The sequence below is a fragment of the Leuciscus leuciscus genome, assembly GCF_965113295.1.
Source record: "Leuciscus leuciscus genome assembly, chromosome: 7".
NCBI lineage: Eukaryota > Metazoa > Chordata > Actinopteri > Cypriniformes > Leuciscidae > Leuciscus > Leuciscus leuciscus.
The window spans coordinates 41010606-41024346 of record NC_138731.1 but is presented as its reverse complement, the minus strand read 5'-3'; the positions used below and the strand labels follow the sequence as shown (position 1 = coordinate 41024346).

The 13741-nt window shown below is 35.4% G+C and overlaps 2 protein-coding genes across 3 annotated transcripts; one reads left to right on the top strand and one right to left on the bottom strand.

Annotated features, from left to right (window-relative positions):
• The first annotated feature begins 41 nt into the window (after window positions 1-41).
• klhl23 (kelch-like family member 23) lies at window positions 42-9434 on the top strand. Of its 2 annotated transcripts, XR_014207231.1 has the most exons (5): window positions 42-2061; window positions 3750-4967; window positions 6209-6361; window positions 6525-7648; window positions 7725-9434. XR_014207231.1 is itself a non-coding variant. In XM_082174714.1 (4 exons), the coding sequence occupies exons 2-4, from the start codon at window positions 3755-3757 to the stop codon at window positions 6833-6835; spliced, it is 1677 nt and encodes a 558-aa protein (XP_082030840.1). In that variant the 5' UTR covers window positions 42-2061; window positions 3750-3754; the 3' UTR covers window positions 6836-9434. The 2 variants fall into 2 exon arrangements, 1 of the variants encoding a protein (XP_082030840.1); XM_082174714.1 differs by having other exon boundaries at window positions 6525-9434.
• mettl5 (methyltransferase 5, N6-adenosine) lies at window positions 9224-12999 on the bottom strand. Its single transcript, XM_082174821.1, has 7 exons — window positions 12619-12999; window positions 11062-11176; window positions 10787-10968; window positions 10629-10711; window positions 10489-10540; window positions 9771-9820; window positions 9224-9611 (listed from the first exon to the last, which is right to left on the bottom strand). The coding sequence occupies exons 1-7, from the start codon at window positions 12716-12718 to the stop codon at window positions 9570-9572; spliced, it is 624 nt and encodes a 207-aa protein (XP_082030947.1). The 5' UTR covers window positions 12719-12999; the 3' UTR covers window positions 9224-9569.
• Window positions 13000-13741: the final 742 nt, after the last annotated feature.

Sequence of the window (13741 nt, the reverse complement as noted above, 5' to 3'; positions counted from 1 at the left end):
TTACTAAACACTGCACTTATTTTTCCCTTTTTTTCCTGTTTCTTTCATCATCAGGATGGAGTTTTTGGGACTGTTCCCACCTCTGTTTCTAACGTCTTATCAACAAATATGCATTAACAAATAGCACTTTGTTTTAAGTCTCTCTCTCTCTCTCTCTCTCTCTCTCTCTCTCTCTCTCTCTCTCTCTCTCTCTCTCTCTCTCTCTCTCTCTCTCTCTCTCTCTCTCTCTCTCTCTCTCTCTCTCTCTCTCTCTCTCTCTCTCTCTCTCTCTCTCTCTCTCTTTCTCATACACGCATGTGTTTCACTCTATAATGTATATTCAGAAAGTCTTTTTTAAAGCTACACTGTGATATTTTCCCCCATCTAGTGGTGAAATTGTATATGACTACCCAGTGAATATTAGTTTATGTTCCTTTCAATTCCGAGGGCGTTTTAACTCATATGGTGGCAAGAAAAATATGTAAATGACAATGTTTGGTTCCTGAAACGTTCTTTCAACATTAGTTTATGTTTAGGTGATACAATAATAAATCCGTTTAATAATGCCCTGTTTATCAGTGTAAAACCTCTCAGCAACATTCTGGGAACATTAGCTATAAAAATGTGGACCGTATTCTAATGTTAGGGGACATTGAGTTTGACATTGCGACCCTAGTGGTCAAGATGGTGGAACTAAAAAGTGTTCGAAAGTGGATTTAATGAAGACTCAGGAACATATTTTTGTCAAGTGATTATATTAGCTATAAATAAGTATACATAATCTATATATCCCTGTAAAGAGAAGCACACCGAAAAAGGGCTGTGTGATTTTACTCAAAAAGTAATTTGGGAATGAAAAGGAGCTAAAGTAATTTATTACAAATTGATCTCAACTTGAGACCAATTTGTTTTTATGTTCATCCCCTGATTACCAAAATAAAACGTGATCAATACATGATACAGCTACACTGTGTAACTTTTTAAGTTGATTCTTAGCAAAAAAAAAACTAACACTTTGTTCTATCAAAAGTATATGTGCTCATTCATGTGTAATTACTACCACCAACTAATAAAGTATTAATAATTTTAAAGAATTTTTTTTTTACTATGGAAGTCAATGGGGACCAGAAACTATTTGGTTCCCAACATTCTTCAAAATATCTTCTTTTGTGTTCAACAGCACAAAGAAACTCATAGAGGTTTAGCTCAACTTGAGGGTGAGTAACGTTAAACGTTGACAGAATTTTAATTTGTGGCTGAACTATCCCTTTAACGTGTTTATATCTTGAGATTCAATTCACATCTCAATTACACACGAAACTGAATATATCTTGAGATTACAGAATGCATTCAATTTAAATTCTTCAATTATTAGCACTTAATAATAACATGAAAGGATATTTAAAACCTCTGAGAACTTATAAATCGCCTCTATCAAGCAGGAAAAGGCGCTCGCTTCATCGACTTGACCCTCAACACTGTTTCCATGGTAACTGTGAGTTATTTCTGTCCTTTTAATGTACCCTATGGACTTAATGGTAGCTACACACCAATAACTCACCGTCGCTAAGCTAAACAAATATTTTTAAACGAGTTAAGAAAGCGGTGAAGCGTTCGGAGTGGATTAATTCTTGGTGTTCGGCCGCCCTTGGTACTAGTAGTTTCCCTCAAGCGTTATTATGCAACGGCTTTAATCCTTATTAGGAATAGGATTATACACTCAGCACTGCCATGATAACTGAAACGTGAAAGCTAGTATTATGTCTCAGTTGATTGAAGAATCGATGAAATGGTGGCACTTTGAACATGTCTTTGTAAAGATGGGATGCTTGTGAACATACTGGTGTCGTCACATGGCTGAAGGACGGCTGTGTTGAATCACTAGTGGCGGGTGACAGCAGCGAGTCTCCAGCTATTACACAGATACCAAAATAGGAGCTCGACATTCTCTAGTGGCTGAGACTAAATACAGGGGCCACATGTCTGATCTGTCCGAGCACAAGTTGCACTGTTGGGGATAAAACTTCTCCAGCGAAGAAAGGACGAGCTGTGTCAGTCAGTCAGTCTGTCATTACGGGCCAGGTAAGCTTGTTTGTACATAGGGGCTAGTTGTCACAAGCTTCATCTAGGTTGTGAGGTAACGAGTTATAAATTGCATGAAGGCTTGTTTACATTCGCAGTGTTTTTGTAATAGGTTGCTTGCAAAAACTTAATTCAAAGGTTCACGGGGTTATTATATTTAACTAAAACTTAATAACTTAAATTAATGAAATAAAACAATTAACTCTTTATTTCAGCTAACGTTAGCCTAGTTGTTTTCTAATTTCTCATTTAGTTTAACGTTATGTACTAAAACAACTAAAAATAAAATAAAATATGTATAAAAACAAAAACAAACAATATATTGGTCACCATATTGGTATCTGCCGATATATGTTCATTTTTAATGTTATCGTTTTCGGCCAATAAGAAAATTAAGTCGATATACTAAAGCCAATAATCCATAATAAATAAATAATTGATTATTTTCTTCAGATGAGACACTGTTAAAAAGGGAAAATACAGTTAAGTGTAACATGTGCAGCACAAAATCTGTCATATAGGCTACATTAAATTATGAGGACATCATTATAATTGTGTGCTTGAGACATGGCTTTTAATGATAAGACTTTTGTTTTTATAATCAGGCTCTCAAAATTATAAAAACTTTGGTTTTGATTTATCGGCCAATATATCGGTTATCGGCTTTCAAATATAAAGAATTATTGTTATCCACCAAAATGTTCATATCGGTGCATCCCTGGCCTACACACAACCAAATTACTAAACGGTAACTAAAATGAAAAGTAAAATGGTAAATATAAAAATAAAAACAACATTTAAATAACACTGGTTCAAATTTGCCTTTTATTAGGATTGTTTTGTACATCTTGTGCTCATAACTAAAATTTCTAAAAAAATATTTTTGTTTGATCTGTTAAGTAAACAAGTAAACAAAAGCTGAAACAGAAAAGAGATAAATGTCAGACAAATTTATTGTCACGTCTGTTTTAGATGTTGTAATTTTATACAATTGACTAATTACTATTTTCTGGCCAAAACAATATAATATTTTATATGTTACAATTAACTTTTTTATGATTGTTTTTTCGTAATTGTTTTACTGTTTGCATTTTGCCTATAATGTTTAATGCAAAGTGCTACAAACTAAGACTAGGTCAACATGTGTGACAATAAACAACCACGTTTTGATATTAAATACTTTAATGTTCATACAGCAACTGACCTTCAGAAGTAATAATGAAAAATATTCACAGGAGTAAATGTGACAACTAGCCCCAGCGTCTAAAATATTACATTTGCTTTTTAAATTTGCTATTTATGTTGAAATTTTTACATATTTACATATATTTAATGCCAATTCATTATATCTTAGCTTAAATCTTGCACACACACACACACACAAAAACATTATATAAAACTTTACTCTCCCTTTTGAGTGTCATGGCAAAGCATGCTGGGAAATAGAAATTACAGCCCAGTTTTAGTTAAATTTAAGTTTGTCTAAATTAAAATAAACAAGTTCATAAAACTCAAAAACAATTAAACAATTCAGATGACTTAAAATGTGTCAGCTTTGTGAACTCAAAAGAAAAAGAAAGTTCTAAATACTAATTTAACTAATTTGTTTAATTTAAGTTGACCCTACTCAAACCAATTAATTATTTTGAGCATTAAGGTTTACAGTGTTGAAAATCATCTCTTTCCAGTTGCAATGTCAGGAAAAGTTCAGAGCGACTACTCGTATGAGTTCTGCGACGCTTCACATTCATCAGAAGTGCTGGAAGCTCTTCACGAGTTCCACATCAGCGGTTTGTTCACGGACATCACCCTGCAGTCTTCATCCGGACAGCTCTTCCACTGCCACAAGGCTGTCCTATCAGCCCGCAGCTCCTATTTCAAGGTAATGTTCACCTTAGACATGAGAGAACGTCTGAATGACACCATCAACCTACCCTGCATAGACGGGGAGATTCTGGGTGCTTTGGTGACTTACGTCTACACTTCAAAGATCAGCATAACCCAGAGCAACGTTCAAAGTCTTCTGGAGGCCGCAGACCTGTTGCAGCTCAGCTCGCTCAAGAAAGCCTGCGAGAACTTCTTGATTCGTCTGCTGGATGTCGACAACTGTCTCGGGATGCACTCGTTCGCCGAGCTTCACGTGTGCTCTTCACTGGAGCGCGCGGCCTTGAGGATCATACTGAGCCGCTTTGAGGAACTCACACTTCAGGAGGAGTTCCTAGAGGTGGATTTCCAAAAGCTCGAGGTGATTTTAGCAACTGAAAACCTTAATGTGTGGAAAGAGGCGACGTTATTGGACGCTGTGGTGAAATGGGTCGCCCATGACGCGGCTCCTCGAATAGACCACCTGAAAGAGCTTCTCAACTGCATCCATCTCGACCTGAATGATGTATATCTCAAAACTGCTTTGGATCTACGCAAACAAAGCTTTGAAAGCAAATTGCGATCTCTAATTCTCACCTCCTTGAAGCCAAGCAAAGGTTTCTCAAACTGCTGCAAAAAACTAACATGCAGCTTGTATGTTATTGGTGGATATTACTGGCATCCGTTGTGTGAAGTCCACATGTGGGACCCTGTTTCCAACACGTGGATTCAGGGCAAAGACATGCCGGACTTTGCAAGAGAGAGTTATAGTGTGGTACTTCAAGGCCCTGATATCTACGTGACCGGAGGATACAGGACAGAGACTGTAGATGCTTTAGACACCGTGTGGATTTATAACACAGACTCGGATGAATGGACAGAAGGATGTCCGATGATCACAGCCAGATATTACCACTGCTCCGTGGCTTTACGGGGGTGCATATATGTCATAGGCGGATACACGGCAGGAGCTCCTACACGAGAAACTGAATTCTATGACCCCTTGAAGAAGACATGGTTCCCTGTGGCGGATATGATACAAGGTATGAGAAATTAAAGTTGTGTCTCAAATGACTCACAATATACCAATACTATGTACTCAACTGTGTAGTATGAATTTTATAAGGTTATTTTGTCATCGAACATAAGTCTTATAGCCCCTCCCCCTCAAATAGTTGAGTGCATGAAGTGTCCACCATCCCACAATTAAGTGCATGATCTGAGTATTTGAAGTTCACTTTTGGGAATTCTCAGTGTAAAAACACTACTTTCATACTATAAAACGGCACAGCATAGGTATAGGTAAAATGGGACGCATCTTCAGTTTATTTACACACAACCTTTAACTAAAAAGGTTTTTTTTTTTTTAAGCGGCCTCAGTTCTGGAAGTATTTTTTCCCTAATTTTTTGTTGGGATTTAAAAAAAAATACTTCGATAAATAGCCATTTGCCAAATCTACCAGATTCATCTATCCAAGATGAATTACAACATATTTTCAGCAAAAAAGTATGTGAAAATAGGACAAAAAAGGACAAAAGTACAAGACTGTGCACTTAAATGTTGTCGTGTCATTTGCAATGTTTCATGTATTGCGTAATGAAATCAGAAACCATGGTATGATATGAAACATTCTCATTTTAAATACAGATTATTAAAATTTTCTTTAGTACATTTCTGGACAAATATTTTGACTTATACACTAATGTTTAAAAGTTTGGGCTCAGTAAGATTTATTAGTAGTTTTGTTCAGCAAGGAAGCATTAAAAATTGATCAGTAAAGTCAGTTATAAAGTTATTTTATAAAAAATGCTGTTCTTTTGAACATTCTATTAATCAAAGAATCTTGATAAAAATGTATCAGTTTTCATAAAAATTTGAAGCAGCACAACTGCTTTCAACAGTGATAATAATAAGAAATGTTTCAGTTGAAAATCATCATATTAGAATGATTTCTGAATGATCATGTGACACTGAAGACTGGAGTAATGATGCTGACAATTCAGCTTTGCACCACAGGAATAAATAGCATTTTAAAAGATAGACATCAGTTACTTTAAATCGTAACAATATTTCACAATATTACTGTTTTTTTGATCAAATAAATGCACTTATTACAAAAACGTATGTGTAGTGCAGCTTTTCACTACGATTTAAGCTATTAAAAGACAGTTAAAAAAAAAAAAAAAATGTTGCAAAATGTCTGTCTTACACAGAAAAACTTTCAAATACCAAAGACTTAAAATGCCTGTTGTTGGAAGTTCATCTTTCTTTTTTACTTTAAAGGTGTGGGAAATGCAACCTCTTGCGTGGTGAATGAAAGAATCTATGTAACTGGAGGGCATTATGGGTACAGAGGAACCTGCACTTATGAGAAGATTCAGACTTACCGGCCAGATATCAACGAGTGGACCATCACAACGATATGTCCACATCCTGGTGAGCCACCTACGCTTCGTATCAGATGAGCATGTGTTCTCCACCAGCATCCTAACAGAAATTAGTCCATCTGGTTTCTCTCATAATGATGTATCTGCCACTATTTAACCTTCTTCACCATCCCTTATCATTTGAAAAACTCATCAAAACTCTTTACTTTCAGAGTACGGTCTTTGCTCGGTCTCCTTGAACAATAAGCTTTATCTGGTCGGCGGTCAGACCACCATCACAGATTGCTACGACCCCGAGCAAGATGAATGGAGACAGATGTGTGCGATGAAGGAGAGAAGGATGGAGTGTGGATCGGCCGTTATAAACGGGTGCATCTATGTAGCAGGAGGGTATTCATACTCTAAAGGGATGTATCTGCAGAGTATAGAGAGGTACGACCCTGAGATAGACTGCTGGGAGATCGTGGGGAACCTCCCATCGGCCGCACGCTCACACGGTTGCGTTTGTGTGTTCAGCATGTGAAATCACTACACAGTCACAGTCAGTGGGGTCTAAAAGTCTGAGACCACCATGTATTTATATAAACCTGAACATAAATAGTTCAAGCAATGTCGTAAAACGAATAAGCAGTACTTCAGGTTCTGAATTTCTAGGTCACAAATCAAATTAGTACACCCTTTTGCTGTTATGACCCGCTGCAAACGAGATGTATAACCAGACACCAGCTTCTGTCAGCGTTTCTGAGGAATCTAAGCCCATGCCTTCTTCAAATCCTACCAGAGATTTTCTATGGGGTTCAAGTCAAGTGACATTAGCCGTGTTTCCATTACCCTTCAAATTGCGCAAATTGAAATTGCGAATTGAAAATACGCTCAATGGAAACACGTCAATTTCACAAAAACTCCCATTTATCGCAAAAACTATTTTACGCTCGCATGAGGAGGTTTTTCAGGCAATTCGAAAAATAAATATTTCGCAAAACTGCAATGGAAACAGTTTTTGCGCATTTACAGGTCACCTGACGTAGATGACGCGGTGTGTTTGGACAGAATACGAGACAGAGTTCTTTATTAAATTCATAAAAGACAGAAGAATTACAGGAATACTGGATTCTAAACCTCAAAGAAGTGCCACAATCAAGACCTCGAAGCAGAAATGAGTGAGAAACACCCAGAAACACCAGCCGCTCCAAGTATAAGGGTCTTTAACATTTAACATTTATGATTGGATAACACACATACGTCTCCTCTGATTAATAATAATGGCCAGTGCGGAGTCTGAGATATATATAAACCTTCCAATGTCCGTTGCTATGATTTTTGGAAGGACTTATTAGTTCTTCTTATTAGTTTCTTATTAGGAAGGACTTATTAGTTTCCTCTTGTAAGTCTAGGACTTGTAGACTTACAAGAGGAAAAAATTAAGTTTTAGTCGCATAACATCAGTTAATGGAAACGCCGTCATTTCGCAATAGTTTTTTGTCGACATTTAGAAAAAAATCTGTAATGGAAATACGCCTTGTGATGTGTAAAAAGTTCTTTCTTGTGCTTTTGGGTCAGTAGTGGTGTACGTCTTGGAGTTCTGGCATGGAAACCATCTGTGTTTAGTACTCGCATTACTGAAACCCTCAGTGCCTGTTGCCACCAGGTCTTGCCACAGGTCTTCTTGCCTTCTCAGAAATCTGGTTGCACCCGTTGATAGCTTCCTTTTTCTGCCCCGTCCAGGTAGTGTAACCACTGTTCCTTTAACTTTAAACTTGTGAACTGTGCTTCCAATGGTGTCTCTAGGAACATTTAGGGCTATCTTTTTGTATCCTGTTCCTTGTTTGTGAAGGGCAATGGTATCTTCTCTTAACTTTTTGGACCATTCTTTTGGTCAAATGTGACACTCAACAAACCTAGCCAGTTCAGATATTTCATGTGTTATAGCTCAAGCACACCTGGTGCAAATAATGAAGCCCTTGATTTGTTGCATCAGGTGTGCTTGAGACAACATCTGTTGTGAGGGATTCTCTTCAGGGGGTTGAATAATCTTGAGACTGCAGAAGTCATTAAAAGTCACATTTTCAGTTGAATTTGGGGAAACCACTTGAAACATTTGTTGTGTTGAGCTATTTCAATTACTTTTGTTTGATTTGTTCATTGCAAACAGCTGTAAGTCTATACATTTTGCCAAGGAACCTGATTTGCAATGGGGGTTGAACAATTTTATTACAACGGTCTATTTATCATTATAGTTATCGGCCTTAAATCCTCGTGCATTGCAAATCCACTCTCACATCATGTTCACTAAACCTTTGGCTCCGCTCTCTTCCTGATCCGAATGCCTGCTCTGCTTGTATGACAAATCTATTTTTAGAAAATTATTTTTATATTTTAGACAACAAAATAGGGGCAATAGTATGAAATAAAATATTTTTCCATACTAAAATCAAATTCCATACTTTTCCATTCTGCGTAGGAAGGAACCCTGCAAATTTGTTTACACTGATCATCTGACTTTTTGTACAGACGGTCAGATGCACAAAATGCTCTTTGGATAATCTCAAATCATACTGGAGATCATGATCATCAGGTTTTGTTCATGTCAGCTCCGAAAGGGAAAAAAACAATTAAGGATGAACTGAAACTCGTGTACATTTTCAGTTTCGATTTATCACTTGAATTGTTATTACCCTGAAAATCTCAGACTTTTGAACCCCACTTGTGAATGGTGTCAATATAATATCATATTTGTTCAACATGTGAAGTCACTGATAATGTGTGAGAAACAGCTTGTCTGTTGTCTGTGCTGGAAGATAAAGGGCTGTTTCTAAATGTATACTGACAATAGATTACAGCACTTCACTTTTTGCACAGTGACTTTATAATATTTTGCAACTAAAAAACAAAACTACTGGTATTTCAAACATGATTTAAATGTATTTATTCCTTAATCAGTATTCATTTACATGATTTTGAATTTGTAATACAATTGTGAACCCAGGATTTTGCTAAAAAAATGTGTGTGATGTGTAATTTATTGTTTTTAGTTATGATGATGATGATGATGATGATGTTCAACTGTGTATGCTGCCAAAAATGTGAAAAGCACAAATTGAAATAAAGTTCAAAGAATAGTGTGTTTGTAAATCTCTGCGGTACCCACCCAAAAATTATACAGTATGTAAATGTATAAAATTTATTTTGTACAACAGTGAAAAACCCTACTAAAATGTTGCAAAGCAACACAAACTCCTTTCCCCCCCCCAACACCTTTATGTTGGAGTGAATCGAATGAAGTCCACTTGAATATCAACCTACAATAATCAGATTAAAAAAAAATATATATATATATTAGCAGTTTATCATGGTAAAGTCTGATACACATGTTGCCAGTGCAATCATTTTTTTTTTACATTTTTTGTGGCAGTGTAAAATGTGCAAATGAAACTTCTCAACTCAAAACATGGACTTACCGACTTCTTTTTGTGGAACTTATAAGATGCTGGCAGGTCATATCTGAGCTCTGAGAGGAAAACAACAGTTCAAGATAAATAAAACATCATTATGACAAACTATAAAGCTTATTACATCCTACAGGAATTGCAGAAACTCCTGCATGCTCTTGTAGTTCAAAAACAAAACAATAAAACCTACAATACCCTTCAAAAGTTAGGAATTAAATGTTAATCAAATAAAATGTCAGGAAACATTTTTTATGTTTTGGGGGAAAAAAATCTCGCTGCAGTTACTTGATCAAAAACAGTAATATTGTGAAATATTATAACAATTTAAAATAACTATTTTCTATTTGAATATATTAAAAAAATTAATTTATTCCTGTGATCAAAGCTGAATATTCAGCATATACTCCAGTCTTCAGTGTCACATGATCCTTCAGAAATCATTCTAATATGCTAATTAGTTGCTCAAGAAACATGTATTTTTATTATCAATGTTCAGAACAGTTGTGCAGCTTTATATATATATGTGTGAAAACCATGACACTTTTTTCCAGGATTCTTCTTTTGAAAGTTCAAAAGCAGCATTTATTTGAAATAAAACAACTTTTATAAAAGTCTTTACTGTCACTTTTGATTAATTTAATGCGTCCTTGATGAATATAAGTAATAATTTCTTTCAAATAAAGTCTTTCTGAACCAGTAGTGTGTTTATAGGTGTAGTAAACGTTACCTGCAATGACTTCCATTTTCACTTTCCAGTCATTTGCTTTCTTCTGAATGTGCTGCACAAAATTGCAATTCAATTGTAAGTTATGTGTTCTCATGTATAGAGTTGAAGCTGCTAAATTATGACACAATGGGGTAACTTACATCTCGTGTTGAGGTCTTGTGAAGGGAATACACTGCCGTACTTGCCATAGAAATCGCTGTCTGCAGGAACTGCATGTCAATACCTAAAGGTTGAAGACATGGATGTATAAGTTACTGTGAAGTGAAGCATTGCATGCAGAGGATAAGCTGACTCTTACCCTGGTTGTGCTTGGTGCCAAAAGGCGGGTTCATGATGACCGTGTCAAACTTCTTGCCGTAAGAGGATCCGATTGAGCACACGTCACACTGGACCACGTCAATGTTTGACAATTCAAATTCCTCAACATTTCCTTTGAATATATCCAAGGCGTCATCATCGATGTCAAATCCAACACACAGTCTTGTAAGGAAAGATTACGGTTATTTTGATTCATATCATTTTTAAAACTCGAGTAATTTTAGGCCGTGGAGAGAAGGATGGAGTTGGTCTTACCCAGCATCAAGGACTGCAGCTCCTATAGACAGAACTCCACATCCACAGCCCAGGTCTGCAACTAGTTTATTCTGTATGTCATCAAATGTGTTGTGGATGGTGTACAACATGCAGCCTACAGACAAAAGCACATAGGACAACTGAATGCAGGGCTCAACATTAATGACGTTAACAACATTAATTAACATATACTGAATTGTGGTATTCAGATATGGAATACAGATGTGAATATAGCATATATATATATATGGTCTGCTAGATGAATGTGTGCACACACGCACACATATATATACATATACATATACATATACATATATATATATATATATATATACACACACACTACCGGTCAAAAGTTTTAGATCGGTAAGATTTTTAATGTTTTTAAAAGAAGTATTTGATTAAAAATACAAACAAAAACAGTCATATTGTGAAATATTATAACAATTTAAAATTACTGTTTTCTATTTTAATATATTTTAAAATGTAATTTATTCCTGTGATCAAAGCTGAATTTTCAACATCATTACTCCAGTCTTCAGTGTCACATGATCCTTCAGAAATCATTCTAATATGCTGATTTGATGCTCAAGAAACATTTATGATTATTATCAATGTTGAAAACAGTTTTTTACATTTTTATTTCATGATGCTATGATGAATAGAAAGTTCAAAAGAACAGCATTTATCTGAAATGGAAAGCTTTTGTAACATTAAACACTACCCTTCAAAAGTTTGGGGTCAATAAGAATTTTTATTTTATTTTTGGGGGAAATAAATTAAATAAATCAATACTTTTATTCATCAAGGATGAGTTAAACTGATCAAAAGTGACAGTAAAGACATTTATAATGTTAGAAAATATTCTATTTTAAATAAATGCTGTTCTTTTGAACTTTCTATTCATCAAAGAATTTTGAAACAAAATTGTACACAACTGTTTTCAACATTGAAAATAATAATGAATGTTTTTTGAGCATAACATCAGCATATTATAATGATTTTCTGAAAGATCATGTGACACTGAAGACTGGAGTAATGAAGCTTTCATCTGAGGAATAAATTACATTTTAAAATATATTAAAATAGAAAACAGTCATTTTAAATTGTCATAATATTTCACTATAATACTTTTTATTTTATTGTTTTTTTTTTAATCAAATAAATGCAGCCTTGGTGAGCAGAAGAGACTTCTTTTAAAAATCTTACCGATCTAAAACTTTTGACCAGTAGTATATATCTATATCTATCTACCTATCTATCTATCTATATATATATAAAAATTATATATGTATATAAAATATATAATATGTAAATGTAAATATATATATATATATATATATATATATATATATATATATATATAATGTGTGTGTGTGTGTGTGTGTGTGTGTGTGTGTGTGTGTGTGTGTGTGTGTGTGTGTGTGTGTGTGTGTGTGTGTGTGTGTTTATTCACCTGATACTAGTAGACCACATCCATACGTTCACAAGTACGCATCTCACATTAAATAAAAGTGTCATTATTGAGTCTATATAACAAAAATACATAATCCTCACCCGCTATGTGAGGACTGGTGGGATACTGCTCCAGGAGGATTTTGGGCTCCTCAAATCCATCCACCTGCTGAAGGCAGCTCTCCAGCTCTTTAAGCTTCATAACTTACATCAGATGATCAGTTAATCCAGCTCATATCAGCCTGTCGGTATATGTCATGCTAATGTTAATCGGATGAGGAACGTTGACTCACTGACTCTCTTAACTGAAGCGCCTAATGATCATGATGTCGTGACTGATGTGTTACAGGGACCTTGTGATGTCTCCTTCTGATATATATGGTGATTTTCCTCAAGTGGATAGTTCATACAGTGGATCGCATTGATATGAAAACATGTAGTGCACTTACATGTGTTTTTCTCTTCTTCTTCTGCAAGATTATCTTGCTGGCTAAGCATATTAGCGCCATCTGCTGGATGATGACCACCATGCGGCACAGTCATCATAAGTCAAATTACCAGAGGTGTAAAGTCAGGTCAGGTCAAGTCCTGCCATTTGTTTATTCCACCCAATAACTCAGACAGCTGGTTTCACTAATTAGTTCTATCTCCTGGCTGAAAAACGGTGCTAATTAGCAAATCCAGGTGATTGGAACAAAATACTGAGGAGGACTTTTACTTTCTGAACCTGGACTTTACCAGAGACTTTACACCTCTAGCTTTTATATCACATGATTAATATTAACGGAACATATGCAATTTATTTATTTTTTTAAATCATTTCACTTGCCATTTCCCCAGTACTTTATGCACACTTACAACTAACATGAAAAAAAAAATTACAAGAAAAAATTTAAAACAAATATTTAGGTGTTTCTTCTCCAAATTTATGTTTAAAATGTGAAATATTTTAATTTGGCAATTGTTTTCAAGTGTCAACAAAAGAGCTTCTAGCTATGCCTGAATTGGCTCCTTATTCCTATAGATACTGCATAGCATTGGGTGCTGGCCATTTTTGTAGTTTCTGAACTTGGAACAGCATAATATATCATACTACTAATACAAACATCAGTATGCATTAGAAATCAGTTCTGCAATGCTTTGTGCTTTTTGGTTGGTTTGTGTGAATATAAAATGCCCCCCAACCCCCCCTAGCAAGATCATTTTTGGGACCTCTGTATTTATA